Source organism: Gouania willdenowi, chromosome 16 (genome assembly GCF_900634775.1).
Source record: "Gouania willdenowi chromosome 16, fGouWil2.1, whole genome shotgun sequence".
Classification (NCBI taxonomy): Eukaryota; Metazoa; Chordata; class Actinopteri; order Blenniiformes; family Gobiesocidae; genus Gouania; species Gouania willdenowi.
In genome coordinates this window covers 12363905-12390668 of record NC_041059.1, presented here as the reverse complement: position 1 = coordinate 12390668, position 26764 = coordinate 12363905, and the positions used below count along the sequence as shown (strand labels likewise).

Genomic DNA, 26764 nt, shown 5'->3' with positions numbered 1-26764 from the left:
GGAGCCATGTTCAGCCTATGAGTACTGTTGTTGAACCTGCAGCCTGCAGAGGAAGCATCAGCTGCAGAGCCACACACACACACACACGCACACACGCACGCACGCACGCACGCACACACACACACACACACACACACACACATTTGGAGATATTTTTTTATTGCAATAAATCAAACTTACAAGTCTAGTCAGACTCGCTGTGTCCGGGTGAGGAGAGCAAATGTCAGATCACACAGTGAAGAATCACAGGCTCGTCATGAATTCAATGAAAAAATCAGTACATGAGAGTACATGACATGCAGCATGAGCTAATGTACAACGCAGAAACCATTAAGGTCTAAAGCAGGGATGTCAAACTCATTTTAATTCAGGGGCCAAATACTGAGCAGTTTGATCTTAAGTGGGCCACAGATTTTTTTGTGGGTAAAAAGAGCAAATTCAACATCAATTTCCACATATAAATGATAAAGTGTATCAGCACCTGGAGGATTTTCACGTCAATTTCCCTGATTTTGCGAAATTTCGTGCAATAATTTAAGGAAAATTTGCCATGTTTTGGAATAATTGAGAATTCTTTCAACAACTTGGGATTAAAAATGACTGCCATCATGTGATATATGAAGTGAACAATATTGTTGCCTGGAAATCCAGACGGAATCTGTATTACAGGTAGTTCTCAGTCGCTGGTACAGGGGCTGAATCTGGAATTGTTCAAGGCTACAAATATTGTGGATTTTATTTGAATTTTGTTTTTGGAGAGACTGAGATCTCTACAACTGAATTATTTGGTAATTTACAACATTTTTAATGTTTTTTCTATCATTTTTACTTTCTTGGGCAGACCGCAATTGAATCTTGATTTTGCCCTTGGGCCTTGAGTTTGACACATGCGCTCTAAGGACTGCATAGATGGCGGCATTTACTCAAGCTGGAGGAAGATCAAAGTCATACACTTGGTTTACATGTTATAATCATGTCTGCAGTCTGATAGTGTGCAGACAAAAGTTAGTGCAGCATAAAGAGGCCACAAGTCAGGTTGATGCCTTTGATCCTCAAGGGCAGTAAAAAAAAAAAAATGCATGTAAGGAGGCCAAAAAGCATAGCGCATGAAGCTCCAGAGTAGTCGGGGTCAGCGTCTGCGTCAAACTGTCTTCACTCGACATCCCCTGGATCACACTTCTCAATTTCTGAGACCAGTCGATGAGGGAAAAGTTTAAACTGCAGCCATGTAGGCTCTGAAAATAAAATAAATATAGTATTAATGGTGATAACACAACTGTTTAATAAAATAGTGAAAGGATTAGGTTATCAAAGTGTTACCAAGGTAACAGGCCGGTGTCTGCAGCTTCCCATCAAAGCAGACCTGGAGGGTGGTGAAGCTGCACTGCTTACGAGGATGTTTGCAGAAGAATGTGACATTTTCCCCGTGAGGAACCATGGCATCGGTAACATCAAAAGGCCAACGCTTGACTCCACCAATCACCACACGGCTTCGCTCAGCAGGGATGAGACAGCGAGCTGAGGGAAGACCAACCATCAGAAACCATCACAACATTGAGCGTGTTTCCTGTTCGCTCTGTGAGTCCATATACTCGCCTCTACAGTGTGGAGGAGATGCGCTCCAGCTCCCGTTGGACAGACAGGTGATCTTCTGCGGTCCATCCAGCAAGAAACTCTTCTTGCATAGGTAGTGGATGTCAAAGCCAACTTCATATTCTGTCTTCTGGACAGCCACCACATAGCCCTTCTCTACCTCTTTAGGAGGCTGGCAGAACACCTCTGGAATAGAGATAAAGCACACTGACTTTATCTGAGACAGATCTGATCATGTTTAACCTGGATTATAAAACTATAATTATAGGAACAGTCAATTCTGTACAGTTTCAAAAGAAAACTCAAACCCTGAGAGAATATTATTATAATCACCCATGCAAAAATATGACCTGTGGTTAGGAAATAAGGTTGATTGCTTAACAGTCTTATTGATGGGATTTTGTTCTGGCAGGATAATCCTTAAGTGGTTCTAAACCTTTTAAGACTCCCAAAGTAAAGGTACCAGAGACTGGGGATCCCCTCTGTACCTGAAGGTGGTTGCAGACGGGTAAGTTACTTTTAAAAAGTAAGAACAATTTGTTTAAACTGGCAAATAATGGGCATGACAAATCGTGAATGTTGTTAGGTTGGCAAAAATAAGCATGAAATATGGTTAAAAGTGACAATAATGGGTCAACATATGTGACATTAGGTGGGAAAAGTGGTGGAAAGGGTTTATAAGTGCGGAAATTGTCTTGAAAGTAGAAAAATGTTCAGAAAAGGCATTAAAATTTGATGGAGAAGTGGCAGAAATGAAAGTAATGTAGCAAAAAATGCATTAAAAGGAATAATAATGAAGAATTCTTGGTTTCTTGAAGGGATCTAGGGACCCCTTCTCGGTGTCTCGTGACCCTAAGGTTGTGAACCCCCGCCTTAAGGGATGAATATTAATGTAAACCATCATTGATGATACAGGCTGATACTTCTTCTCTCTTGATCTGGTTGGATGTTTAAATGTTTGGATGGATGGATGTTTAAAGGGATGGATTTAGAGAAACTTGATAAGTTTCCAGAGAAACATGTGAAACAGCAGAACAATGTGAAAGGTATTTGTTCTATATCTAAATCTCAAGAAAGCATGGTCGTTTTTTTTTTTTTTTAACATTGATACTGCTTCCATAACAAACCCTGTCTTAGCTATAATCTATTGTGTAAATGTAGAAGACAACTACAGGAAGTTCCAGTATTTGCCACTAGATGGCAGAAAAACACTGCGAAACAGCTTAAGAAAAACTGAAGAAAAAAAAAACTGCAGGCCTCAAGCAAATAATGGTTCTTCTTTAATTCAGTTTTTTGTTATTAAATGTCTGAATGCACACAATAGAGATACTTGATATGTGTAATTTTTAGAAATGTTAGTATTTTTTTTTTTTATCTCCATTTTGTTTTCCTTTGCCAAAACAAAATGTTACACTAATATAAAATAAGATGAGGGTGAGCAGAAGCCTGGTGCTAACTTACTTACTTTCACATATGGGGTGAGGGTACTGCCAGGTCTGATTGTCCTGACAGAAGTTTTCCCTGATCCCCACAATGGGAGCCCTGCAGGAGAGAAAAGGCTGCAGTGATGGAGGCAGATGGAGGAAGGACATGTTCTTGTGCTGCTGCCACTTATGGAGCTTCATCTCTTTACAAGTGGTGTAAAAGCACTTCCTCTTAACTTTGTGTGTGTGTGTGTGTGTGTGTGTGATGTCTCTTTCAGAGTGACTACATTTTGTGGCCGACACATGCACTCAGACTCATCCTCTCTGAGATGAGTCAGTGTGTAAAATGAAAGTCAACACAAGATTAGACTGTAATGACCTAGTTAGCGCAAAGGAGAGATCGTCAGCTGGGAGATTAAAATGAATTCCCTGCCATTCACACCTCCACGGTATTCAAGCCTTCCCCTCACTCACTCACTCACTCACTCACCCCCTCCCTGTACTCTTCACACTCCATCTTCTCACTTCCTCCAGTTCTGCCTCTCTGTACCATTTCAGTTTTAGAGTCCCACCATCACAGCATCCCCCCCCACCCCCATCCCCATACTCACCCAGACAGGCAGCTGTAGAGGATGGAGGTTCCTACGGCTGCTGAGCCCTGGATGCTGAAGGTGGCCGTCACTTGGTCAGGCAGAGGGCAGGTTGAGTCAGACTCAGCTGACGAGGAGAAAAAATAAGCAGCATCACTCAAAACTGATTGAGGTTCACAGATCCAATAACGCACAGATATCAGCACAAACTATTTTACTTGTCTTTTGCTTGATTGCATTTAAATCAAATTGTCAGATGAAAACTAGCCTCTTTTGGCTAACTCTGGCTCATTTACAGCATGTCTATCTATTTATTTACATTGTCCCTTTTAAAGAATCAATACATTCAATGAAATGAAGTAGACTATTTGTTTAGTAGAAACTTACTGCCTAACTTATGTGACAGTTATAGAGTGCAGAAACCAACCTTCTGTTTACAGAATCATTTGCTGCAAAGTTCAAACTGCAGTGATTTTCATTTTTAAACAATCATTGTAGAAATAGGACGGCATCAAACAGAGAAAGTTCTGAAGCAGTTGCCATTAAGATGAACAGATAATGACTCTTTACTGCAATACACAACCTCCACTTCACAGCCCTTCCACTCACTGCTCATGGGTCATGATTCACGGATAATTAAATTTCCCCTTTTCAGATATAACACCATAAAATGGCTCACGATTTGAAAAATGTAAAACATGTTGATCATGTTATCATCATTTTTTGGGATAAACTATCATGGTGAGCCAAATCTGCAGTAGCACCCCCAGGATTAAGGTTAGTAGTGGTCGTTTTGTTGACTAATAATCGTTAACCATGAGCTAAAATAATAGTTTATTAGTCTCACAAATAAAGAAATTAGCACATCACAGCAGCAGTAATGGCTATCGTAAACAGAAGAAGCTAGGGGGAAAAAAATATCCTAAAAAAAAAGGACCAAATGTAAACAAAGACAGGATTCAGTCAATTCATCATTGACTGATGCTAAAAAAAAGAAAGAAACCGAAGTAAGTTTAGAACTGAAACAGAATTGTAAATAAAAACTAAATTCCATCATGCTGTGAAAATGAGCAATATTATCAATATATTTGTTGGTGAGTATGAAGAATATCATAGTGTATCACATTTTTTAAAAAAAAAAAACTTCATAGATAACACTTGTGGCCGTACCTGCTGTGCATTAACAGGCCTCTCTTTTTAGCTTGTGTTTCACCTCAAACCTTGTTCTATTTAGGTTGAAATAACCCTCGTTGGGTAACATATCAGTGGGGCAAGCAGGTGAAAATCTACCTGACACCTCTCTGAGCTCCCAGCTATAACAAACCTTGTATAATAACTGGCACTTTCATGCTGCTAGAAGTATAAATATCAAGAGTGGTGCTTGGAGAGAGGTCGGAATGACCCGAGCAGCACCCTGTGCGGAGTTTTCATGCTGAAAAAGGCTTGAAATTTCAAAGACAGCTCCTGCCTGAGGGCTCGCTCAGGTATCTGAAGCCGAGGAACATTATTATAAGAATGTAAAGGGGCCTATGGGAGAGTGAGAGTTATAAGCCTGTTTGGCTGTGGATGAGAGCGTGAGCCAAGTTCTGTTCTCACAAGCCGCCCCTCTCATGCCTCAAAATGCTGCCACCCACACTGGCTGCAGCACCACACTGCTTTTAAACAGGTACATTAAACTCCTATTTCAAATAAACCATGAAGCTGAGATTGCCAGGAAGACGAAGGAGAAAAGCAATCATAAATGTTATTAAGGCGCTAACGGGATCCATGTGCAGGGAGCTTCATTTCCTGTTTCTACCATGTTTTTTTTTCTTTTCTTTTTTTTTTTTTTTACACAAAAACAAGGACAGAGAAGCATCTGCACACCACAAACCAAACAGCCCCAAGCAGCACGCCTGTCCTTGGCTCCCATTGTTGAAAGAGACTTTATCAGAGGCCTCGGATGGAAGAGGGTGAGAGGAGAAGAGAGAGCAACAGGGAACAGAAGGCCTGGAGCAGTATGAGCAAGAGCGCTTTGACTCTACTGACTGTGATGTGTCACCCACACAAAAACACACTCACACACACGTGCACGCACACACACACACACACACACATACACGCACACATTCATGCATGCAAACAAACTCTGTAACACGTGCAGTATCCCAAAAACCCTTCACTCACAAAAGCATGTACTACGTGTGCACAGAAAATGTGATATGACACACACACACACACACACACACACACACACACACACACACACACACACACGAACACTTGCACAGTGTGTGCAGCTTTGTGCCACTTTGTGTGATCGGCCGCCCACTGCCTCTCAACAAGCATGAAGGAGCTTGATCACACTCTGACACACATGCAAAGGACACACAATACAAACGCTCTCACACATTTAAAAACCCACCTACCTTCTGCTCGTCTCTCAGATGGAAGGAACTGCATCCGGGCTGAGATTAGTATCCTTAGTTATTGCACATCTTTGGAAAGCTATCTAGGAGAAATCTAGGAGGTGAGACTATAGACCCAGCTGGGCATATGTTAGTGTAGCTGCAGGTGTCTAATAAGGGCATTATTATCATGAGAAATGACAGGCTGACCTGAGGGTGTTTATGTGCTGCATGTAGATAAGGTTTGTTTGAAAAATGAAAATCAGTAATGGGTTTTATCTCAATGCTGGCATTGATGGATGAATGGATGAATAGATGATTGGGTGGATGGATGGATGAATGGATGGATGGAGGATTGAATGCATGAATGGATCATTAAGCATGTCTCTACTGAATGGTTATATATGTTTATATTAATTAGCAGACAGTGACTATTAACCCTAACACTGCTGCAGAAACATTGCTTGATCCTATTTGTAGAGGTGTCCCGATCCGATATTGATAATGGATATTGTTCCAATATCAGCCAGAAAAAGAATATATTTTATATTTTATCGTACTGCATCTAAAATCACCGATATAAGCTCTCCTATAAAATGTTCCGCTCCAGCACTTCTATCCATAGGTGACTGTGGTTCACACTCCAACACAATAACCTACTGTTGACTATTGTTCTCTGTTTGAGTGACATCACTTGATCAAGCCTTTTCTAACGTTCCACACAACAAAATAAGTAATAAATGTAGGTATGATTCGTGCTGATATCGTATCGGATCAATATCGGTATCAGCCGTTACGCAAGGCTGCAATATCGGTATCATATTGGAAGTGAAAAAGTTGTATCGGGACATCCCTACCTATTAGTCATGCATTCTTGTCGTCTGCTCATTTTATTTTATAGTTTTTCACAGTATATTTAACACATTAACTGCCAGATTTGAAGCTTAATATTCCCGTCTTAATGATGGAAAGCTGCTTCCCTACAGCTGAACATGCCTTCCTGATCCTGATCCTGATCCTGATGCTGATCCTGATGCTGATGCTGATGCTGATGCTGATGCTGATGCTGATGCTGATGCTGATTCTGATCCTGATCCTGATGCTGATGCTGATCCTGATGCTGATGCTGATGCTGATGCTGATGCTGATCCTGATCCTGATCCTGATGCTGATGCTGATGCTGATGCTGATGCTGATGCTGATCCTGATGCTGATCCTGATGCTGATGCTGATGCTGATGCTGATGCTGATGCTGATGCTGATGCTGATGCTGATGCTGATCCTGATCCATTAGACTCTGCAAAGGCCTCATAGCAACCCGTTCATTTCATCAGGAGGTAGACAGGACCACCTATTCATTCATAAGTTGCCACATGGAATCAACTTTTCACATTAGGGTTTTTGCTGCAGATGCTCTTTACAGCATCGCATGTCATGCTTTCTGGTATCCAGCTAATAAATGCCATTATTTGTTGTTTGTACTAATAGTTTTCTTGAACTCTAAAAGCCCTGATGCACACACATGGCGGTGCATATGCCTGCATCCAAATACAAACTCCTGCTCCTTCAGCTTTATCTATAATTTAAACTTGTCACCAGTTCAGCACTAAACTCCTCAGACTGCCTCACTGCACAGCTGAAGCTCTGGTTGCTATGGTAACGGCAAGACTAAGTCCCAGTTGTGCAATGTGGAAATCGACACAGTCACAGAGGGCTTTACTCTCTCTCTCTCTCTCTCTCTCTCTCTCTCTCTCTCTCTCTCTCTCTCTCTCTCTCTCTCTCTCTCTCTCTCATAGTAACACACAAAGCTGGCCTTTCTCCTCTGTCTTCTCTAACCTACGCTCCTGTTATTCAATAAAATGCAGCTGAACTCACTTCAGGAAACAAACTGCAGCAGAGCCTGGCTCAGAGGGTGAGAATCCTGCACAGCAGTGCACATCTGCAGACATTCATGTTTGTGCAAAACCCACCTGTGCAGATGGGCTCATCCCCGCTCCACTGCCGGTCACCCTGACAACGACGAATAGTGGCATCCAATCCAGTGGACAGCTTGAAGCCTGGCTTACAACGCACTTCAAGCAGGGCTGAAAAAGAGTGAGTGGGAGAGAGAAGGCGATCCTCTGTGGAGTCACTGGGAGGAAGAGGCCAGGGACAAGTGCGACCTGAGGAAGAGATTGTATTAGACTAAAGATTAGTTTGTACTAATGAGATTGTTTAAGCTAAGGAATCCATACAAACAGCCTTTGTTTAATACCAGTGGTGGACAGTAACAAAGTAAATGTACTTAAGTATTATACTTTTTTGAACTTTGTATTTTACTTGGGTATTCTAATAAATAATGTGATTTTTACTCTATTACCTTTCCATGGATGTACTTTTTTTAAACTCAGACTTACTTTTATTTGTGCAATGTTGAGCCTATTTAACAGTTCTTTGTTCTTTCTGTGATTAATGGTGATTTTGTTGGTTTGTTTTATTTAACACAACCTTGAATGTTACTGTGGTTCATTAAACTCCACACAGTGTTCTTGAGTACTATAAACATGTAACACATTGTGCATCAGTGTTTTCTTATTTGCAATTATGATGATGAAAATTAGGTTTGAGATTTTGAATTACTTTCAAAGTAAGTTTTATGCAAATGCATCCGTATGTAAGTCTGGAATCCATCCCAATCTCTTTGTATCATTCAATGTTTAATACAGGCGTTTAGTCTGGGAGTGCTCACCAGGGCAGCTGTGGCTACAGTAGTAGCTTACCACCACTAAGTGTGGAGTGAAAGAATAATGCCTTAATTCTGTAAAGTGCTTTGAGTGTCTATGATAAAGTTCTATATAAAATCCAATGCATTATTATTATTATTATTATTATCTCTGGGGGGCTGAACAGGGCGGGGCAAACATGCGCAGAGTAACCGATCAAATGATGAGGAGACGTGAAAACAATAGTGTTACAAGCGTAGAAATTCTTCTCTGTGACGGATGCCATGTTTTTTTTTACACTGCTTGGCGTAGGAGATATGACTTTCTTTCTGTATGACTGTGATTAGTTCAGTTTCTTTCGAACTAAGGAAGTGAGCAGAAACCAACTTTCTTACAAAAAGTAAGGAAATGGGTGTGGCTTATCGCCAGCCTAGCTTTTCTCTACCCTCTTCCAGGATCTTTTAATTTAACAGCTCTGAGGACGGATGACAAAGCAGTACCAATTCTCAGTGTAATTTAGTCTAATTAGTCACAAGGAAAGTTCTTGAAGACTTGCTGCTCCTGCAAACAGCTCACACGCTGGTGAGTACAGAGAATTGAGTACAGACATTTTATCTTCTTGGGCCGGGTGTGCCCAGTACAATGGGGGCTGGTGCAAACATGTTTTGGCTGATTTATCACTATGATCTCGTCCAGCCGACTGCATCATGACCTTGAGGTTATGGGAAAACAGTGTGCAATGTGTGTGTGTGTGTTGGAAACCAAACATGTAGCTAAAGCAGACATGGGCAACTGGCAACTCGGTCTACTTTTATGCGGCCCCCAAAGTAATGACAGAGAAAGACACAAAACAAAAGCAAGAATACATTAAAACTTACAAAGAGTTACAGCATTGCAGGAAAATACAGTAAAAGACAAGAAAAACACAGAAAATACTTCAAAAACACACAAAACCTCTTCAGAAATGAACAAAACGACAACAGTAACAAACAAAATGACAGAAAATGACAACAAAAGTACACAAAAAGACAAGAAAAACTAATATTTACTCTGCAAACCCACAGTACTTACAAACAAGCAAAACAATCACAGAAATACACAAAAATCACAAAACACAAAATGACAATATAAATACACAATATGACTCCAAAAAACATACATTTTGCGGGAAAAATACACAAGAGGACAACAGAAATGCACAAAATGCAATCACAACAAGCAAAGCAACAACAAACATACACAGAGTGACAGAAAAACACATACGATTACTGTAAACACTCTCTGTTGATTCCTGTGTTAACGCTCAGATTGGTCAATATTCTAAATGCTGTCATGAATGTTGATAATGTGGCCCTTTGATCAGACAAATTCATTTTTGTGGCTCCCGTTGTGATAGAAGTTGTTCAACTCTGAACCAAAGCAACAGAGTGTCAGAGCCTACAAGAGATAACATTTTAAAAATACAGAAATAAAGGAAATATCTCACAAGTACTTTTACTTAAGTCGTATTAAGTCGTACTTTCACTTGTGTTGGAGTATCTATTTCACTCAAGTAACGAAGTTAAGTAGTTTGTCTACTTGTGTTTACTACCATCATAAAAAAGCGATGCACTCAGCACTGTTTGAAACTTTGAGGCCAGATTGGCAGCAGACAGAACTGTGACTTTTAGTTTAGTTTCCTGGGAGGAACCCATGCATCACAGATGTATGTTGGCTCAGCTGAATATACACACATGCAAACACTTTGACTGGCTGAGCCCACAGTGGTGGTGTCCACAGAGACCATGTGTGCAAAGAGGCTTACCTGGAACCACACAGCTGAGCCCACACTGGCCGTCGCACAGACACTGACGTTTGCTGCCGCAGTCACTGTCAGTTTTGCAGGGCCGAGGGCACGTCCTCCTCCTCTCCTCCCCCAGGAGTCTCTCCGGACATGACCCTGCCATGACACCCACACACCATCACACCCTCACTAGAATTGTCCTTTGTTTGCACCTCCGGCCCCCTTGTAAATAAAAACAAAACAAACAAAAAACCCACACACAACAAAGGTCCAAGGCCACCATTTCTGGTTATTGGTAGTTTTCTGCTTGGATGGCAGACTTTGTAACTACTTTCTACGTGGAAAAAAAAACTCTTCTGTGTATTTTCAATCATCATAAAAACTAAATCTTCTACATCCAGTATAGGCTTTACACACCATTAATATGCCGCAGACATGAGAGGCAGAGGGGGGAGACACAGTAGACTCCCCATTCTTGAAACTTTCTGAATAAAAACATGTGTGCTATACTGTAATCACTCTGCACGTGAAACGCAAATATGCATGTGCTCCACCCATGGAAGCGCAGCTTAGATACATGGTGTACTGTACATACTGTACATGCAGCAGAATAACAGACAATCACAACCAACTCAGTGATGATCTGACATTATATTAATAAGGAGCATATTTATCCATGCACAGAGGTATAAACACACATTTAGAGGTGAAGCTAGGATTAAGACATTCTTAATACATTATTTTCAACCTATAAGGTAATTACCAATATATACTATTTATACTATTCACTGTTTTGTAATGATATAAGTAGAAAAATATCTCACATAAATAGTATTAATGTTTATTATGCATATTTAGTTACATGATGAATAACTATCTCCATCTCAGTCATTCTGCATGCAGATGTTTGACAACGAGCAGTTTTAAGAAATTATTCATTCCTGTGGTGGTATGTTTGTCTGTTAGAGCAGAGATTTTAATATTGTTGGTTTTCACACATTCAGAAGTCCTGTATGGATATTTGATTCATGTTTGCAGTACTGGTCTGTTATGTTTTTGGCCATATGTGCCTGTTTTATATGTGCCTCGAGCTCCATTCCCTTCACCTGGACCTCTGATGCTCAGAGTGCGTTTGACCTGCTCAAACGGAGGTTCACCACTGCACCTGTACTCATCCATCCAGACCCCAGTCGACAGTTTGTTGTGAAGGTGGATGCATCCGATCTAGGTGTGGGTGCCATTCTGTCCCAATGCTCTGCTGAGACCAACAAGCTACACCCATGTGCTTTTTTTTCGAAGAGGCTTTCTGAGGCGGAGAGAAACTATGACATAGGTAACCGTGAGCTATTGGCTGTAGTTTCAGCCCTCCAAGAATGGAGACACTGGTTGGAGGGGGCGCAGCAATCCTTTATCATTTGGACTGACCACAAGAACCTTTCTTACCTCCGGTCAGCACAAAGGCTCAACCCCCGCCAAGCACGTTGGGCCCTTTTTTTAAGCAGGTTCAACTTCACTTTGACCTACCGACCAGGCTCAAAGAACGGCAAGCCTGATGCCTTGTCCCGGCTTTACACTTCTGACCCTGTTGAATCTGTTCCAGGCACCATACTGCCCCCTTCCTGTGTGGTTGTTGCTGCCCACTGGGAGATTGAAGACACAGTCATGGAGGCCCAACGCTCGGAGGGCCCGCCTAATCGCCTTTTTGTCCCAGCCTCAATTCGTTCCCAAGTTCTCCAGTGGGGCCACTCCTCCAAGCTCTGCTGCCACCCAGGTATCCAACGCACTATGACCTTCATTAAACAGAGATTTTGGTGGCCCTCAATGGGTTCTGACGTCCGTGAGTTTGTGTCTGCTTGTGATATCTGTGCCCGTAGCAAGTCATCTCACTTGCCTCCTGCCGGTTTGCTGCATCCTCTTCCGGTGCCCTCACGACCCTGGTCTAATATTGCGGTGGACTTTGTTACCGGCCTGCCCCAATCCGAAGGTAATTCAGTTATCCTAACCATTATCGATCGTTTCTCCAAGGGAGTCCATTTTGTCCCCCTTCCCAAACTCCCATCTGCCTTGGAGACGGCTAACTTGTTAGTCCAACATGTTTTTCGTTTACACGGGATCCCTGTGGACATCGTATCGGATCGTGGACCTCAATTCTCTTCGCAAGTATGGAGAGCATTCTGTCAGGCCATTGGAGCAACAGCCAGCCTTTCCTCAGGTTTTCATCCACAGTCAAACGGTCAGGCAGAGAGGGCAAACCAATGTCTCGAAACTGCCCTTCGTTGTGTGACAGCCCGCCATCCTACTGCTTGGTCCACTTTTCTTCCTTGGGTTGAATATGCACACAATTCCATGTCAAGTTCTGCTACTGGACTCTCTCCTTTCATGGCTTCTCTTGGTTTCCAGCCGCTTCTGTTTCCTGCACAAGAACGGGAGGTGGCTGTCCCATCTGTTCAGGCCCATCTTCGTCGGTTCCGAGCCGTTTGGAATACCGTCCGTTCTGCCCTCACACGTTCTGCAGCTCGTAGCCAGCAAACTGCCAACCGCCGTCGCACGGCAGCACCGGTCTACCAAACGGGACAGAGGGTGTGGCTCTCTTCCTGTGATCTGCCCCTCCAAGTGGACTGCAAGAAACTGGCTCCGAGGTATGTGGGACCATACGAGATTGAGAAGATTGTGAACCCCGTCTCTGTCAAACTTAAATTGTCCGCTGCTCTACGAGTTCATCCCGTGTTCCACGTTTCCTTGATCAAGCCCGTCATGTCCAGTCCTTTGTGCCCTCCGGCCATCCCCCCGCCTCCCTCCCGGCTCGTTGAGGGTCACCCTGCCTTCACGGTTAGTCGGATCCTGGATGTGCGCCGCCGGGGGCGTGGATTCCAATTTCTTGTTGATTGGGAGGGTTATGGCCCTGAGGAGCGGTCGTGGGTTTCTCGTCGCCTTATCCTGGACCCTGGTCTACTGAGGGACTTCTATCGCCGGTTCCCTGACAGGCCTGGTAGGACGCCAGGAGGTGTCCGTTGAGGGAGGGGTCCTGTTATGTTTTTGGCCATATGTGCCTGTTTTTGTCTCCCTCTTGTGGCTCTTTGTTTTTCTTTTAGGCTTGGTTCTGGTGGGGCGTGGACTCCGAGCAGGCACACCTGGTTCCAATGACTCATCACTGCAATACAAAAGCCTCAGACTCACCTCCACTCATCGTTGGATTGTTCCGTCTATGCTGCGGTACTTCTACTCTAGAGATATCCTGAAGTCTATGCCTTTTGCCAAGTTTTATTTTTGATTCTGGACTTTTATTCCTCTAGTACCCGAGCCTGCTCTGGAGCCACTCCCAGGATCAAGCCAAGCCAAGAGGACACTTTTTGTTAAATAAATTCACGTCGACCCACACTTTGGGTGTTGTGTTTGTTTATGGGTCCAACTTAACAACCCTAACACTGGTCATTGTTAAAAAGAATTGAACTACCTCATTTGATTTAGTGTTAAAGGAAAGACAAATAAACATATGAAGAAAATGCAATGAGGAACTTTTTTAAAATTATTCAAATGCAATTATTTATTCATTGTTTTATCCATTGAATGTAGCTTATAACTATCGTTGGGTTGACTAGGTTTTGCTACTTCGGTGAATCACGCTATTTAGCAATTAAACAAATTCTTACTGGCCAATTTTAGAATTAATAGTAGTGACTCTTCACAAAACAATGTAAATGTGACTGGTACAACAATAAAATAAGACTTAGGCTAATGATATAACAACTTATTGCAAATGTTGCAGCACAGGGTTTCCTTGATTTCTCAAGTTTTCTTAATTATTCCGTTTTAACAGTGGATGAATAATTCTAATAAGGGAAGTTCAGCTCATCGCAGCCGCTTACATCAGTAGCTACATGTGTTTCTCTTCAGGTGTGAGCGATGGAGGGCCTACCTGTATCCTGTAGGTACACAGTTGTCACCAGAGCCCACAGAGACAGCAGCAGCAACACACAGTCCATCCTGGAAGGCAGGCCTCACACGTTCTGAGTAAAGGACAGGCACATAGCAGCATTTTTAAAGAGGTGGTGGAGTGGGAGTGGGGGGGAGGGGGCAATGGGTGGGAGGAGATGGGTGAAGGAGTGGGAGAGCTCCAGAAAGGGGTGGGTGACTTAAAAAAAAAAAGAAAGGGGGTACGGTATAGCCCTGAAGTGCACATCTGGTTCGTGTTGAATAAAAGGGAGGACAAGAAGTGAGGAAAATTCCAGACTAAAAGACCTTTCACCTATTTTTGTTGATACAGCGTATAAACCGGATGACATTGAGATGATTACTGCACGCACATGTAATGAACTCAGTACATGCTCTCAATCTGTCAATTCCCACCAAATTCGCCTGTTGCGAAATTCGTGGAAGCTGCACTTTGTGTTTTCGTTGCTTCAACAAAGTTTACAGGAAAGAGTGCTTTCTTTTTTATCACGTCTTTAACCTTTATTGCTTTTTGTTTTTCATCAGATGCTTGTAAAAACGCTGAAATGTAAAAGCCAGGCTCTAATTGCCTTTGTTTTGCCAAAAACACAATTTTGAAAGAGGAGTGCACACATTGAGTGCAAACAGAGGGGAAAACAAAACAACAACATTGCTTCATCAGGACTGATGAAGATGTAACCATGACTCCCTATCAGAGTAGTAAAGAGTACTGATATCTACTCAAGTACAAGTACTGTTACTGGATTTAAAATGAACTCAAGTACAAGTAAGTCATACTTAAAATACTCAAGTGCAAGTAAAAAGTAGCTCAATTAAAGAGTAATTAAAGTAAACGTTACTAGTTACTTTTACCCCCCCATGTTTATTTTTGGTAATAAATCTTGCCACGTTTCCCTTGCGTACAGTAAACATCTCGTGTATAAACTTAAAAAGGAAGAGACAAATCTTGCATAATTGGACCTTAATGTATTTTCCACACAGGGATCTGTATAAAATAAAAGGTTTGTCAAAATATACAGTTATTTTTTTTTACATAAAGTAACACTAATCAATTCATTTAAGAATAAAGACACATTCTAAGTCTAGCTAAATTTATGAACTCTAAATCAGTGCCATGCCAAATATGCCATGTGGGTAACAACATAATGGGTAGAAACCCCCAACCTGAACCCAAGAAAGTGGCTGGTGTTGGTCAGAAATGGCATGACTAAGAACAGATGGATTATGTTAATAATTCTATACACATATTTGTTGATTTTGTATATGTGATTGGTGAGTGTTTTTTTTTAATTTTGTGCACTTTCCAAATGACAACAGATGCAAATTAGCATTTTTGCTAACTCTGGCACATTTACAATATGTCAAAAAAAAACTATTTACTTTTAAAACATACTTAAGCACAAGTAAAATGACTGATTTAGAAATATACTCAAAAAAGCACAAGTACCCATAAAAGCAACTCAATTACAATAACAGAGTACTTGTAATTGCAACTTTTTCACTTCCGATACGATACCGATATTGCAGCCTTGATTATTGGTCGATGCCGATATCAATCCGATACGATATCAGCACAAATCGTACACACTTTTATTACTTATTTTGTAGTGTGGAATGTTAGAAAAGTCTTCATCAAGTGACGTTACTCAAACAGAGAACAATAGTCAACAACAGTAGGTATGAGAAAAACTCACCCATTTATTATTAACCAATTGGTCACATAAGTTTTAACCTTCAACATAATATCTACAGTATTCTACAACTGAATAAATATAATATAATATGTATCAAAGATTTCAGTCCGATAAAATACAATATTCATTTTCTGGCTGATATCGGACCAATATCGGATCGGGACACCCTGACTTGTAATCCAGGGCGACCGTGGCTCAGGTGGTAGTGGGTCGTCTTCTCTTCGAGAGGTTGGGGGTTCGATCCCAGTACCTGACTATGTGTCGAAGTGTCCATGGGCAAGACACTGAACCCTAAGTTGCTCCCAGTGGTCGACTAGCGCCTTGCATGGCAGTCCTGTCCCACTGGTGTGTGAATGTGAGAGTGATTGGGTGAATGAGCTGATATATGAAAGGTTTAATGGCTCAGAAAGATCAGGAGAAACTGGTCCATGCTTTTATATCCAGCAGACTGGACTATTGTAATGGTCTTCTAACAGGAATCCCCCAAAAGAGCATCAAACAGCTACAGCTGGTTCAGAACGCTGCAGCTCGGGTCTTAACCAGAGCAAAGAGGTCAGAACACATTACTCCAGTTTTAAAGTCTTTACACTGGCTCCCAGTCAGCCTCAGAATAGACTTTAAAGTTCTGCTGCTGGTGTATAAATGTGTCGATGGGTTTGGTCCAGAATACATCAGTGAGATGTTAATGAGGTATGAACCCAGCAGGTCTCTCAGATCTATGGACACAGGTCAGATAGTGGAGCCCAGAGCTCACAGGTGATGCTGCTTTTAGTTGTTATGCTGCAAAGAAGTGGAACAAACTGCCAGCAGAGCTGTAGTCAGCATCTAATGTGAACATTTTTAAATCAGAGTTAAAGGCACTTTTTTTCTCTACTGCATATGATTGAGAGAGAGATTTTTTGTCATGTTGTTGATGTAATGATGATTTTACTGATGATTTTAATTGATTTTACTGATGATTTTAAATGTTCTTATTGATTTTAAACAATTGAATGTTTTATCATGTAAAGCACATTGAGTTGCCTTGAGTATGAAATGCGCTATACAAATAAATTTGCCTTGCCTTGCCTATGTAAAGCGCTTTGAGACTGCTTCAGTGTGGTAATAAAGCACTATATAAATCAAGTCCAATTAGTCCATTTAATCCATTACTTTCACCTCTGCTTCCTATTCCTTCATTAAACTGGGTTGTAGTTCACATAAAAGATTGAACCTAGGCAACACTGCCTTGAAACGCCAGAGACAGAGTGCATATTCTGAGTGTTCCTAATTGATTGTTCTTGTACATTTTTTTTACCATTGAAATGTATTGCTTGTTATTGCATGTTTTATACAGGTAACCAGGGACTACAGATGGAAACTAGCTGTTTAGCTATACTCTGGTGTAAAACATCTTTGCCTTTTATGATCTTAATGTCTCTATGCATTTGTCCCTTCAAATAAAGACTAAACTATAAAAAAATAAATAAATAAATAAAAAAAAAAAAAACAGTGCATGAGAACAATCTTTTATTGGTGTTTATTGGGAAATTTCAACTACATCCAATATAACCAGCACTGAAAGGTGGGCTGGGCACCATGGACACTACTGACGCAGCAGGGCGGTTGACCATTAACGAGTCACTAGAAGATTCATCCACCACATATGTGTAGATACCAGATGCTAAATCCTGTTTGGAGAGCGAAAAACCGTCACTGAACGAGGCGATGAAGGCTGAAATGAACCCAACGAGGAGCCAAACGGATAGTGTGCATAGTCCATACATCATGGCTGAGGAACAGAAGAGGGTCATCAGGAAAGTTAAAACATAAGTCTGCATGACCGTCAACGTTCAAGCCGCTGAGCCACACAACTGTTAAATCCATGGTCCAAGGTCAAAAAGTCACAGAATTGCTGTAGTATGATAAACGTCTGGAGGAGAAACAGGATGTGGCAGATGGAGGAGGAGGGGCTTCTCCAATCGGAAAGTCTTTTTTTTTTTCCAGAAGAACAACCGAAGATGCTTCGAGGTTCAACAAAATCATGTTCATTCAACGAAAGAGAAACATTCAATAATATAGAACAAGATTAAAAAGGGATAATCATCATAATCATAACAATAAAAACAGCTGTAATGATAACTATTCATCATGGTCATCGATGGGGTTTAAAGTCACACTCTATCACAAGTCATCCCTTCCCCCAGGAACATAACATAGTGTACCATACCCATGTACGGGCGCTGTGGCTGCACACAAAGAGCTATCAATACAGTATAACAATGAGCCAAAAGTACAGAAGGAGCAGTTTGGAGAAAAAAGAAGAAGAAAAAAAAGCAGGAGGATCAACATAGGAGATTTTGGCTTTCGGTTTCTCCAGAAATCGGAGAAATAAACACGTTTCCACTCTATGATGAAGCTCAGACCAGCTCCTGGATTACAACAGATACAGAAAAACAGCGAAAAAGAGCGACTCCACAGACACGTCTCCTGATAATTAATTAGTGTGCTTGTCAAAAAATAAAATCAAAATTGTGCGTTTAATTGGACAGCCTCTTAAATGATTTAAGAATATGTTACAACACTGAGATTTTCAGCACGGGTGAGGTACAGAGGAAATCATGTTATGTGGAGAGTTTGCATGTGACTGTGATGAGTCGCTGTGAGTGGGTGCCGACAGCTACAGCAGAGGAGGAGGAGGAGCAGAGAGACAGAAGCCCTTCACCCGCTCAGGTAAAGCAAACCACAGCTGAGTTAGACTGAAAGTACGACACAAATAGAAAAGAAGAAACAGTAAAAAAAAAAAAAAAAAAAAAGAAAAGATGTACAAAGCTCAGAGTATCAGATGAAGGTGTTCTCCTTAATAAGAACGTATGAACTGATTGAGAGAAAAGTGAAGGAAAAAAGTGCTGGACTGTATACACGACTGTATCTCCTCATATCGCGAACTGAATTACAACAAAAGGGAAAATTAAGTGCTTTAATAAAATCCACAAAATGTTGAACTATATACGACTTTAGGATAATTTTTGCCCTCTATGTTACACTGGTTACATGCATCCTCATCCCTGCTGCTGCTGCCGCCTCCTGACTAAAATAGGTCCAAAAAAATTAACCCATCAATGGCTGAGAACCCGTTAAAAGACCTCCTGACTCGTCTAGAATTAAACGATATTCACCGTAGCTTTGTCCCGTCTCTATTTCCCCCAGTCATGTAGAAAATATACAAAAATTATTCTCCAAATTTGCTCTCCTCTAATTAATCTGAAGTATTATAAAAATATACAATTCTCCGATAACAAAACTCTTAAAAGTCACATCTTCATCTGTTAAATTATTCTCTCCGTCAAAGAACTTTTAAGAGCTGACACCTCAAAAAACAAGACACCTGAGCTTCAATCCACTATCCTTCTCCTTGTTTAATACATTCATCATCATCATCATCATCATCTGGCTTATTATCATCATCATTCTGATCAGAATCTGTCCATCTTTCCCCAAACCCAAAATTCAGTCTTAAAATGTAATCGATCTTGGCTTCGTTTTCCAGATTTCCTGCGTCTTGTTATCACTGGTCGGCGAGCCGGTTCTCGTATTTACTAAGTATGTTGCGGCATCGGCCAAGTTCTTTCCGCATCTCGGCCACTTCCTGTCGGAGCGCGGCGTTCTCCCTCTCCAGGTACGCGGCGCGCACAGATATTTGGTTTTCCTTCAGCCGGCGAGCGTCTCGGGAACGCTTTGCTGCTTCGTTGTTTTTGTACCGCCTGGTCCAGTATTTGTCATCCTGGAAATTAAATAACAAACAAAAACAATTGATTAGTTCTGCATTCAGGTGTATTCGATTGGCAAAAATAGTGCGAACTATAGAAAATACTAAATTGTGTTTCCTCCCTTGCTACAGTTAATGTGGGTGTTGAGCTTTGAATGAGCGTGGGATGTTATTTGTCCTCACTTTGGTCAGCAGTGAGTAAACGTCTGAGAGCAAATACAATATGCAAACAAAACTCCACATCCCACAGCTGATAAAAAAACTACTGGAAAGTGTTCCACAAGCTTACACCTATCACTATTTTACACTTTCTGTATTAAATATACGTTATGAACAAAGTGTGATATCTAATATTTACTTGCTTTATTAAATTAATATGAACTTATAAATGATACTAATTTAGAAATATTATTTATACATATATATATTTGAATAATAATTTATAAATGTATTTACTAAAGAATTTTAATTAATTATACATTTTTATTTTTTTATTACGAGCAGCGATAATTTGACAGCAAATGACTGACTTACAGTCTTCTGACTGAATTTACTTACTTTATTAAATGAATATGAATGTATAAATAATACTAATTTTAAAATATTATTTAAATATATACATTTTAATAATAATTTATGAATGTGTTTAAATTTTAGGTAATTTAATAAATTCTTATTTTTTATTACTAGCAGTGATCATCTTGACAGCAAATTACTGACTTATAATCGTTTGACTAAATTTACTTAGTTTATTAAATTAATAATAAGCTAAAATTATACTAATTTAGAAATTATATATATATATATAAAATAATATTTCTAAATTATCTATATAATTTAGAAATATCATACATATATATAAATAATATTTTTAAATTATACATATATATAATTTAGAAATAATATTTATATAAGTATATACATTTTAATAATAATTTTAATTTATTTATTTTAGTTTTTAGTTTTAGTCAAAATTTGGTCATCAGGACTATTTCAGTTATAATCTAGTTTTATTCATCTAAATGACATTAAGATTTTTGTCGGCTAAAGAGTTTATGCTTTTTATTATTATTATAATTGCTATTATTATTATTATTATTAACCATTGATCAATCTGATACAGGATGTTATTAATGTTTGTAAATACAGACAGATTTGACAAGATCAATGCATCAGACCACATTGTCCTATGAATTGGGAAATTATAATCAGGTTATTATTAGTTGATGAAAATTTGAAATAGTTTACATTGACATGTTTTGTTTTTTTTATTATTCAGTGTTGTTTTTAGTTAAAAACATGAACACTGATTATTAGCGCAGGTTTTTTCCATTGTAGCCAAACATCTATGCCTGGGTTATCTTAGATTGGAGGTGTAGATTCACCTTCATGTTATCAGGGACCAGAATCTTGCGTGCCTTTTTGATCATTGGCTGAGGTTTCAGCTCCTCCTCACTGAAGGAATGCCTGCGCGGATCAAAGTTGGGCTGGTTTGGCCCTTCCGTGTCTGAAGTATCCATGTCAAACATCCCCATCCCGTCGGAGCCGCTCCCTGTGGGCGTCAGAAGAGGTGGGCAGGAAGACGAGGAGGATGAAGACGGCGATTCGCACGAGTCGTTGATGCTCATTTGACTCCCTGGGAAGAATGGGAGAAAAAAAAAAGAGAAATCCATCATTAAAACAAAGATCAACTCAGACATTTTTTTCAGTAGTCCCAGTGTTAGGGGATAATGTAGTTTTTCAGTTTCACCAGCAGGTGGAGCCCATGAGCTTGTCTTGCTGAGCAGGAAATACATTTGTTAGGCCTCGACTGAATTGTGTAGATAATCCTTCTTTTTCCATAAATGTACAACTTTATTCTATATGATTTTAGCTGATATTGTTTCACCTGCATGGATTATAAGGTCAAAGTAAATTAAGATTATATCATCCAGTGTCATGGATTTTTAGACAAAATCAATTTATCGTATACAGATTACTATTTGACTTTACACTAAATAAAGGAAAATCCATCATTATAGCTGTTTGAATCGACTTCCTCACAAAGAACAATAGTGTTTAAGAAAGACACCATTGGCCTTTACACACGTACAGGTCTCCTGAAATAATCTACAGTATAAATCAACCCTCACACCAACCTCAATCCAAAACAGTCTAATCACTGCATGCTTTTTATCAAACACTCCCATATTTGTGTATCCCAAAGCCAACGTCCAGACTTAACGCTAACAGCAAAAATCTAAAAGTGGAAATGTTATATAACTTTCTTCCCCTCCCCTTATAAGCGGTTTCTTTAAGTGGGGCCACTATAGGGCTGGACATCACCCCCGGCCCCTTCTTTAGGGCCCGATGCACCTTTATAGTAAACGAACACTACAACAGCACAGCACAGAGTACACAGTACAGTATATAATTATCATTCCAGCTGTGTATCTGATCAGATTAAGGGAACCACGATGACACAAAGATGAGTCACCTGTTAGGTATCACCTAACAGGTCAACCTCCTCCACAGTGACAGATGGCCACAAAACAAACCTGTTACTTACAAAGCACTAAAGCAATCCTGTAGATGACAACAGGAGAATATTAGGGGCAGAATAAAATATTCCTAAATTTAAAAACCTTTTTTTTTTTTTTTTATTGTTGTAAAATTATAATGTAATTATAATATATATCACATTTAATTTCACCAGCACATGGCCTTATCAATTAATAATAAATTGTATCAGTCGCATTTTGGCTTCTTATGTGTTAATAAACACGAGCAGAATGTGGAGGGAAAATGAAACCAGCATCAGTGGAGGTGGAATGTATGGAAATGTATACAGTCACAGTGTGCTGTATATTGGTTATGTAAGAGCAGGTAACATGAGGGCATGTTTTTACAGAGTGCACAATGTACAGTCATGATGTTCCCATGTCACACACCATTAGGCTACGCCTTTACAGTGCTGCAACACTCACGTCTTCACTGACCAAACCAAGATGTTCTATCATCACACAAACAACACAGGTTCTCATCAGGAAAATAGACTCAAAAGAGAAAAGACCAAGACCACTTATTTATATTAATAAAATCTATAACTTCATATTTTAATGTAAATACATTTAAATTATTCTTTCTGACTAATGACAGCTTCATTGGCTCCTATTTCACCTCTTTTCATTGTAAAAAGATGAACAAAAGCGTGTTCATTGTGAATTAAAATAGAAATTTAAGCCAATTTATGATTTTAAATATTAAAATAGTGTAAAAAATAAATAAATAAATAAAAATATTATATACATATATGTATATATAATAAAAATGACAGACATCGTTTGATTTTTAGCTCTTCCCTGTTTTGATACACTTTGATTCACAGTAACAAAGATTAGGTTCTTAGGCCAACATGCTAGACATCACATGGTCCAATGAGTGTGTGATACTGCTTGGTTTAAAGGTCTCTGATCAACCCTGAATGATGATTAAAAACTTTGGAGCCATCAGCTTTTACTAAATGTCATTCATTAGCGATCAGACGTTCCCGTTTGAAGTCCAGCAGGACGGAAAAACTTCCTGTCGCTGATCATCATCATCCCCTTCCAGCCCGAGGACTCCTCCCAGTTTGTTTAGTCCTGCCTCTAGTTCTCTCCCTCCAAGTACTCCCAGCCACAGCACGTGTACCGACGCGTGCACATGGCTATGGCGTGTGAAGTGAGGAGAGATTTAAAGACACGCAACCACAAACACTCCTCTCTCTCTCTCTCTCTCTCTGTCGCTCAGTACCATGATGATGACCCAGCTTCTTACACCAGCTGCACCTTAACTTTTGGGGCTGAGACTGAATGCTGATTGTGTAGCTCACTGCAGTACATAGCTCACATGCCAAACTGTGCCAAAGCTCATTGTCATTCTCGTGTTGACTTATCAGAACTTCCTTATCTACTGTACCTTATGCTGACACTGTAGATGTGCCTTTCATCTACATATTCCACACCGACATTAAAAGCACTTATTATGACCAAACAGCTGATCCAAACCCATTTCTTCCCAGTACAAACCCATGAGACTGGAAAAATGCTTAGTCACAAACCAGTGAGTCCCACATATGCCTGATTATATTGCAACCAGTGTAAACTGTGACAGGGGACACTGTCCTCTCCCTCCAAACCCTGTGGAATGCTCTCTGTCGCTGTTGGAACAAATCTGTACTAATGATCTGTCTTTTTTTTCATCTCCACTCACTGTTCCCTCGGCAACATCACAGTCCACATTAGTTAACTCACCATGCAGACAGTCGACTCCCGCTGTGAGGTTCTGAGGCTGGGCCACCTCTAAACCAATAAGAGATGGAGAAGAGGAGGAGGAGGAGGGCGACGAGGATAAAGATCCAGGTGGGGAAGCGGGTGGTAGGCACTGGGAACTCTGGTTGGGCACAGCTGACTGGGAGCTCTGTGAGGGGATCTGGGCTGAGCTGGAGCTGTTGTTGTTATGCATGCTGCCCATTCCATTTTCGGTCAAAAACTCTTCCAAGTCCATGTACTGAAGCTGAAAGAGGCCTCCGTCGGCAGGCAGGGAGCGATCCCACAAGAGGGGGCCCAGGAACTGGTTGAAACTTCCTCCTCCATTGCCATTACCACCACCACCTCCTCCACAAGTATTGTTGCTATTGGTGCCAGCTATTCCACTGCCATTCCTCATTGGACAAACGCCCAACGAGTCCTCATCAAGGTCCAGCCTGTCTTTCTCTGCCAGAGAGAGAAAAAACAAATATTAGAGCAGATTATTAAACAACAACTACGATGCAGCTTTAGGGAATAATCCATGCTAACATTAAGCTATGCAGACACAAATGGAATGACAAGTGTTAGTCCATTTGTGCCAAAAACCCTCATATGGTCCCCCACATTATCACACTGAATTTTACCATCCCAGATGGACCAGATGGCAGCTGAACCTCAGCATCAAGGAAGAGCTGAAACCAATTTGTTATCATAGCATATTTCTAAGCCCCTGAACAAATCTCTACAATCGTTGAAGAAGAGTTTACCAAAGACAACACAGGCCAGATGGATGCTGCTTGCTAACCAAAACATGTTCTCCCTCTGTGTAAAATCTGGACCCTGATTTGAAATCGTAGCTAGGTTTGAAATCCATGTGATTAGGCAGAGTCTATAAGAGGTTAATGGATAATGCATTAGGATATTAACAATGAAATATTGTCATTTATGCATACAATTGACAGCACCATAACAATAACAGTGAGTGGAACAGACGGGTATGACATATACACTGATGACAGACTCATATTCAACATACAAACTGAACCATGGAACAAAACCCATCGGTTCAGGAGACTCACCACTTTTCCCATCACAGGGACTCTTTAAACGATGGTCCCCTTTCATTGGGTGCTGCAGGAGGGACTTCAATCCAACCATGGAGTTGACGTGCCCCCCTGTGAGGGAGCCTGCGGGCTGGGTGCAACTTCCAAAATGTGGGCTCGCCCCTGCTGGGAGGTCAGGGGTCGGCGGGAGTTGGGAGAGCTGCCGAGACATGATGAACAAGAGACACCTGGAGATCTTCTTCTTTCTTTTTTTTTTGGTGCAACACAAACTAACAGGAGTACCAAGAGATGTGGCCTATACTGGATGACTGCAAATGGAGGGGGGAGAAAGGGGAGGGGGGGAGTAAGAGAGAGTTAGGATACTCAAGTGGAAAAAAAACACACATTCATTTGTATGCACATGAAAACAGAATTAAATAGCATATTTGAGTTTTAAAGTAGAGCAACAACTCATTAAACTTTTTTTTTTTTTTTTTCCTGACCTTTCAGTTGTAGTGCGGGGCTGCTTATTTCCTCTCATCAAAGTATTCCATTGCAAAGAGATGCTGGTGAAACAGTCAGACCATCTGAGCTTGGATACTGTCCATCATTTAAAAAAATTAAAAAATAATAAAATAAAACTCACCGCGCAATTACTGAGTAATTAAAACCAAAACCGTAAAAAGTAGTGATTACAGTCTCTAGAGTCAAATCCAGAAGTTAGTGTCAAGCTGTAATAACGACTTTTCTTCGTAAAAAAAAAAAATACAATAAAATGTGTATAAAAACACACACGCAGCTACAGGCGTGTAGTCTGTCTGCTGATCTGTCGCTGTCTGTAGTCCGTTAGGGAGGTGGAGGGCTGTCGCTGTCTGTTGTTCTCTCTCTCTCTCTCTCTCTGTGCATCCGTTGGATGTAGTCACGAGCGCACGGACCGTGGGTATGTGTCCTGGCAGAGGACCCTCGCGCTTTTCCACCTCGCGCTCTCAGCTGGAACGGACACGGGCAGTTCACGTGACGTCACACCTCTCAGAACAAGCGAGTTGAGGCGCGAGGGTTTGGTGTGTGTTGGTGGTGGGGGCGGGGCCAAGCTAAAGGAGCAGGCTCAGGCGTTTGTTGCCAGATTGGGAGAATTATCGTCGAAATTAATGATTATTTTTGTCTTTTTTGACATCAGCAAAGCAATTTGTTTTTTTTTTTTTGTTTTTTTGAAGAGTTGCATCAAACACAAGTCCTTTACCCAGCCTGTAAACAACCACCATTCTGTATTAACAAATGTCTTCAGTCTTTTGAGCTTCATTCTAATATTATTCCAGATACAGTTTAAATTGAAAGTGTCTCGAGATAAGTCTAAGGCGTCACACTCAAGGATTCTTCCTTCCGCTAACGTGGGTTCAAATCCCACTTTTGACATATACATTTCATTTTAACATATTTAACACGGCAAATTCCACCTTTAAAAATACATATCAGACAAAAATAAATATTTTAGGGTATTTTCAGGGCTACAATACAACTGACGGAACTTTTAAGTCACGTGGTGCACCTATCACGTGATCTAAACTGGCCAATGAGGGGTGC

General features: G+C 40.6%; 2 protein-coding genes across 3 annotated transcripts; both read right to left on the bottom strand.

The window, feature by feature from the left end:
- Positions 1 to 142: 142 nt before the first annotated feature.
- ntd5 (ntl-dependent gene 5) lies at positions 143 to 14526 on the bottom strand. The gene is made up of 8 exons (XM_028469808.1): positions 14396 to 14526; positions 10501 to 10635; positions 7965 to 8156; positions 3629 to 3734; positions 3059 to 3135; positions 1597 to 1779; positions 1321 to 1518; positions 143 to 1235 (listed from the first exon to the last, which is right to left on the bottom strand). The coding sequence occupies exons 1-8, from the start codon at positions 14460 to 14462 to the stop codon at positions 1153 to 1155; spliced, it is 1041 nt and encodes a 346-aa protein (XP_028325609.1). The 5' UTR covers positions 14463 to 14526; the 3' UTR covers positions 143 to 1152.
- A 3090-nt stretch (positions 14527 to 17616) lies between these two features.
- On the bottom strand, positions 17617 to 26387 carry dbpb (D site albumin promoter binding protein b). 2 transcript variants are annotated; one of them, XM_028469804.1, is made up of 5 exons: positions 25687 to 26387; positions 25220 to 25512; positions 24144 to 24605; positions 21291 to 21508; positions 17617 to 19887 (listed from the first exon to the last, which is right to left on the bottom strand). In XM_028469804.1, the coding sequence occupies exons 2-5, from the start codon at positions 25413 to 25415 to the stop codon at positions 19672 to 19674; spliced, it is 1092 nt and encodes a 363-aa protein (XP_028325605.1). In that variant the 5' UTR covers positions 25416 to 25512; positions 25687 to 26387; the 3' UTR covers positions 17617 to 19671. The 2 variants fall into 2 exon arrangements, with proteins under 2 accessions (XP_028325605.1, XP_028325604.1); XM_028469803.1 differs by having other exon boundaries at positions 17619 to 19887; positions 21258 to 21508; positions 25687 to 26366.
- Between the last annotated feature and the right edge of the window lie 377 nt (positions 26388 to 26764).

Excerpts from the sequence above, each read along its gene's own strand:
- dbpb (XM_028469803.1), bottom strand. The coding sequence starts at position 25,415 with ATGTCTCGGCAGCTCTCCCAACTCCCGCCGACCCCTGACCTCCCAGCA. Across the intron at positions 24,606-25,219 it reads TCCCTGTGATGGGAAAAGTG|AGAAAGACAGGCTGGACCTT; the intron begins GTGAGTCTCCTG and ends TCTCTCTGGCAG. Across the intron at positions 21,509-24,143 it reads GGGAGTCGACTGTCTGCATG|GGAGTCAAATGAGCATCAAC; the intron begins GTGAGTTAACTA and ends CATTCTTCCCAG.
- ntd5 (XM_028469808.1), bottom strand. The coding sequence starts at position 14,462 with ATGGACTGTGTGTTGCTGCTGCTGTCTCTGTGGGCTCTGGTGACAACT. Across the intron at positions 1,519-1,596 it reads ATCTCCTCCACACTGTAGAG|CTCGCTGTCTCATCCCTGCT; the intron begins GCGAGTATATGG and ends GTCTTCCCTCAG. Across the intron at positions 1,236-1,320 it reads GACACCGGCCTGTTACCTTG|AGCCTACATGGCTGCAGTTT; the intron begins GTAACACTTTGA and ends TTTTATTTTCAG.